The sequence below is a fragment of the Chlorella variabilis genome, assembly GCF_000147415.1.
Source record: "Chlorella variabilis unplaced genomic scaffold CHLNCscaffold_19, whole genome shotgun sequence".
NCBI classification, from domain to species: Eukaryota; Viridiplantae; Chlorophyta; class Trebouxiophyceae; order Chlorellales; family Chlorellaceae; genus Chlorella; species Chlorella variabilis.
The window spans coordinates 171,162-175,478 of record NW_005435069.1 but is presented as its reverse complement, the minus strand read 5'-3'; the positions used below and the strand labels follow the sequence as shown (position 1 = coordinate 175,478).

Genomic DNA, 4,317 nt, shown 5'->3' with positions numbered 1-4,317 from the left:
GCCGTCGCCCGCGCCCACACGCCGCGTGCCCGCCCCCCCTCCTCCCGCATCTTTCCTCCCCCTGCCACCTCAGCATCCTGGCCGTCTGCAACCTGGCCGTGTCCCCCTTCCTCCTCGTCTTCCTTATCATCTACTTCTTCATGAAGAACGCCGAGAAGTTCTACCACCACCCGTCCTCAGTGGGTGCGTGACCCCCTGCGCTGCGCTGCGCTGTGCGCTGTGCTGGACTGCACTTGAGTGCTGCGCTGTGCGCCGTGCGCCGTGCCGCGGCTGGGCTATACCCTCTGCCGCGCTGCGGCGTGGCCGCGCGCCCGTGCCGGCGCCTTGCGGCGCGGGGCTGCTTGGCGCCTGCCGCGGGCTGAGCCTCCGCCACGCACCCGCCCTCCCTCCGCAGGCGCGCGGCGATGGTCGCCGCTGGCCGCCTGGCGCCTCAGGTGCGCTCGCCTTCCTCCTCTGTGCAACTCCAAAGCTGCGGTTCGCTTGCCGCGTGCAGCACACCCGCGTGCCTGCTATGGGGTGGTCCCCCTCCGTTCTTTCCACCTGTCGCCCCGTCCTTTCCACCTGCCCAGGGAGTTCAACGAGCTGCCGCACTTCATCAGGCACCGCCTCAACGCCTCCCACAAGGCAGCCGAGGAGTACATCCAGCAGTTCCCCAGCCCCGTGCTCAGGTGGGGACCGCTGCTGTCGCGGTCTGGCGGGGTCGCCACTGTCCTGCCTGGCCGGCGGCCAGGGCGCTGCCATTCAGCTGCTGCGCCCGGATCCAGCCCACCAGCTGCGGCAGGGTAGCAGTGACGTAGCGCCGCTCCAGTTGCTGCTGTTGCCGTGCGCGCACACCTGCTGCAAGCGCGCGGCGGCTGAGCGCAGCTGGTGCTGCAGCCTGGTGTGGCCTGGCGTGCATGGTTGTGTGGTGTGGGTGTGCGGGTGGGGGTGGGGGTGTGCTGGCGGGACAGGGGGCATGCCGAAGCCGACGCCCGACCGGCAAGGTGGCCCCAACCGTGTGTGCCCCCTGGCCCCTGCAGCCACGCGGCACGGTTTGTGGCCTTTGTGGCTGGCTCGGTGGCGGCGCTGCTGCTGGTGGTCACCCTCATTGATGAGCGCCTGCTGGAGCGAGACCTGTTTGGGCGCCAGCTGGTGTGGTGCGTCGCCCGCGCCGCTTATGATGAGCTGGCGCCTCAACGCTGCCGCCGGCGGACGTGGGACGGCCCCGCTGTGGCTGCTGGTGCGTGGACGGGCCGCCGCGGCCAGCTTCAAACGCCCTGCCGTGGCCGCTTCTTTCTTGCCGACGCCGCAGGTGGGTGGCCGTGGTGGGCGTGGTGCTGGCGCTGAGCCGCGCCTTTGTCATAGAGTCGGGCACCGCCTTCGACCCTGAAGCGGCGCTGATGGGTGAGCAGGCGCCTCGCTTCCTGCAGCGGGGTGGGCAGCCAGGGACGCCTGTGGGAGGGGGGCGCGCAGGCGTGGCTGGCGGCGCTGCCAAGGCCCCCCCCCTTGCTGCCAGCCTGCTGCTGCATGCGTTCACGGCAACCCCCTGCTGCCCCCCCTGCAGAGGTGGTGCTGCACACACACTACCTGCCACGGCACTGGCGGGGGCGGTGAGCCTGCCTGCTGGCCTTGTCTGTGTGCTGCGCGGGGCCTGGCCGCTCGCCTTCCCGCCGCTTGGCGTGACCGATGTCCGACCGCCCCTCACGCCTCTTCCGGCCACTGGCCCACCCCACCCCGCGCCCCCTGCAGAGCACACACACGTGAGGTGCAGCAGGAGTTTGAGGCGCTGTTCCAGGTGGGGCGCCAGGCGGTGGGCGCCAGACTGGCGCCAGGCTGGCGCGCTGCACGTGCACTCACTGCGCGTGTGGCCAGCGTTTCGGGCCCAGCAACCGAGCGATGGCAGCTCGTGGTAGAGGATGGGCCCCAGGGGGGTGGAAGGCGCGGATTCCCGGGAGCAGCCGCAGGCCCTTCAAGTGTCAGACGCTCTAGTCTCACGAGCGCTCCTCGTGCCGCCGCCTGCTGCCCCGCTGCCGCCGCCGCCCGCAGTTCAAGGCGCTGCTGTTCCTGGAAGAGCTCTCCTCCATCCTGCTCACCCCCCTGCTCCTCTGGTTCAGCCTGCCGCAGTGCGCAGGTGCGGGCGGGCGCGTGCGCGCATGCATGGCGGTGGCGGTGTGGGGGTGTGGGGGTGGCTCGGGGGCTGGGTCTGGGCACGCCAGGTGTGCTGCGGCGCCCTGCGTGGGCCGTCTCGTGTCCGTGCCATTCACACCCATCTCGTGTGCTTGGCCCATTCGCCGCCTCCCGCCTTTAAAAAAACGCACCCCTGCGCCGCGCTGCGCCTGCCTCGCCCGCGCTGCAGGCGCGGTGCTATCCTTTGTGGAAAGCAACACGGTGTATGTGGAGGGGGTGGGCGATGTGTGCAGCCTGGCGGCGTTTGATTTCCAGGTGGGCCCCCGGCCAGCGCCTGCCAGCACCAGCCGGCTGCCCGCACCGTGGCGGGCCCTGCCTCCTGCCCTCCCTACACGGGTGGCCCAAGCCAGGCTCGCTTGAAGTCTCAACATGCCCGCTGCGCCAACCCTCCAGCTAACCTCACAGCTACCCACCCTGCCACCACCCACCCACCTGAATGCAGCGCCACGGCAACGCCAAGTACGGCTCCCCGGCAGCCGCCCCGAAGCTGTACCGCAGCCGGCAGGGCAAGATGGAGAAGAGCTTCCTCTCCTTTGCCGCCACATACCCCGCTTGGGAGCCCGACCCCGCGGGCCAGCAGCTGCTGGCGCAGCTGGCGGCGTCCCCCGCTGCGGCGGCACTGGCGGCAGCGGGCCACCAGTCCCTGGCCTGGTCTCAGGTGCCGGGCTCGCCGCCGCCGCCGCCCGGGCTGCCGCCGCGCCTGTGGCAGCCCGGCGGCGCCCGGCTGCAGCCTCATGCCCTGGCCTCGGTACTGGCGGCCAGGGGCTACGGGGCCATGCCGCGCGCTGCAAACGGCCATGGCAGCAGCATCTTTGGCTCCGCAGAGCTGACGGGTGCTGGGGAGGGCAAGCTGGCAGGCACAGGCGGGGCAGCAGCAGGGGAGACGGGCGCGGGTGGCGGTGCGCTGTGCCTCAACCTGGCCGCCAGCCTGGCGCCAGCTGGCGATGCCACGTCAGACGACCGCCTGCGCGCCAGCCAGGTGCTGCTGCAGTCGCTGTATGAGCAGCGCAGCCAGCTGCAGCACCCCCTGCAGCAGTCGCCGCAGCGGCAGCCGCCGGCGCGGCCCGCAGCCGTGCCCGGCCTGGAGCCGCAGCCGCCTGGCGGCCTGGCCGTCACGCAGCAGCAGCAGCAGCAGCAGCAGCAGCAGCATAGAGGCTTTGCTCCCCAGCAGCTGCAGCCCCAGCAGCAGCCCGTCTCCGCCTTTCAGCAGCGGATGGCAGCGCAGCAGGCTGCCGCCGCCTCGCCCCGCATCTCGCAGCCGCCCTCTCCTGCGCCGTCCAGCATGGCACAGCAGCTGCTGCTGCAGCAGCAGGCGGCGGCAGCAGCAGGGTCGCCGGGGCGCCAGGCATGGCTGGGCAGGTGAGAGCGTGCTGGCATGCAGGGGGCGGCGCGTGGCTTTCGTGCACACATCGCCCGGAGCAACGGGCACAGCAGGGTGGCGGCTGCTGTGTGGCACAGGGTGCCTCCTGCTCTCCCCGCCTGCTGCAGGTCCCCCTCAGGCCGCCCCCGCGTGTCAGAGCTGTCTGTGCTGAGCAGGGAGGACAGCAGCGGCGCCGGCGGCGCCGGCAACGTGCCGGACGGCGGATCGGGTCCGGCCGCCGCCGCAGCATCAGCGGCAGCGCTAGCGGCAGTCCCCATGCATATGCCCGCCGCGGGCCGGCCAGCCCCGCAGTCTGGCGAGGCTTCGCCATCCGAGGACGAGTGGCTGCTCCAGCAGCAGCTGATGCACGGCACGGGGCTGCACAGCAGCAGCGGCGGCAGCGCGAGCGCCAGCGACGGCCCGCCCGAATTTTTCTGAGGGGCATCCTGGGGCGCCAGTCCCGCGGGCTGTGGCAGCAAGGGTGCGGGCGTGCTCCTGCTTGTATATTGTATTGCTCGGCCCGTGTGTGTGGCAACCATGTCACGCTCGTGTGTGCCACCATTATGATTTCATTGTGTTTGGCGGCCTGGCTGTACCAGCTTCTAGCTTGTGTTACAGGACAGCGGAACAGGCAGAGTCTCATCCTCGAGATGAGTGAGCGCATGCGTTCGTGTCGGCGTGTTGTTCTTCCAAAGAAGCTACTGAGCGTCGTTACTTCCAAAGCTACTGGGGAGCAAAAGGCCCAGGCGGTGCGTACATTGGCGAGTGCTGTTACTAGGAAGCGCGCTGGA

At 70.8% G+C, this 4,317-nt stretch overlaps 1 protein-coding gene across 1 annotated transcript in view; it reads left to right on the top strand.

The window, feature by feature from the left end:
- CHLNCDRAFT_137278 (hypothetical protein) overlaps positions 1 to 3,964 on the top strand; it is a gene marked incomplete at both ends in the record, with an annotated part of 7,035 nt that extends 3,071 nt beyond the window's left edge. The window contains 11 exons of the mRNA XM_005845081.1: positions 74 to 183; positions 395 to 434; positions 570 to 668; positions 1,020 to 1,136; positions 1,292 to 1,383; positions 1,544 to 1,589; positions 1,729 to 1,789; positions 2,026 to 2,110; positions 2,336 to 2,421; positions 2,609 to 3,525; positions 3,655 to 3,964. Coding sequence (XP_005845143.1) covers positions 74 to 183; positions 395 to 434; positions 570 to 668; positions 1,020 to 1,136; positions 1,292 to 1,383; positions 1,544 to 1,589; positions 1,729 to 1,789; positions 2,026 to 2,110; positions 2,336 to 2,421; positions 2,609 to 3,525; positions 3,655 to 3,964 — 1,963 coding nt within the window. The remainder of the gene's footprint in view (positions 1 to 73; positions 184 to 394; positions 435 to 569; positions 669 to 1,019; positions 1,137 to 1,291; positions 1,384 to 1,543; positions 1,590 to 1,728; positions 1,790 to 2,025; positions 2,111 to 2,335; positions 2,422 to 2,608; positions 3,526 to 3,654) is intronic.
- Positions 3,965 to 4,317: the final 353 nt, after the last annotated feature.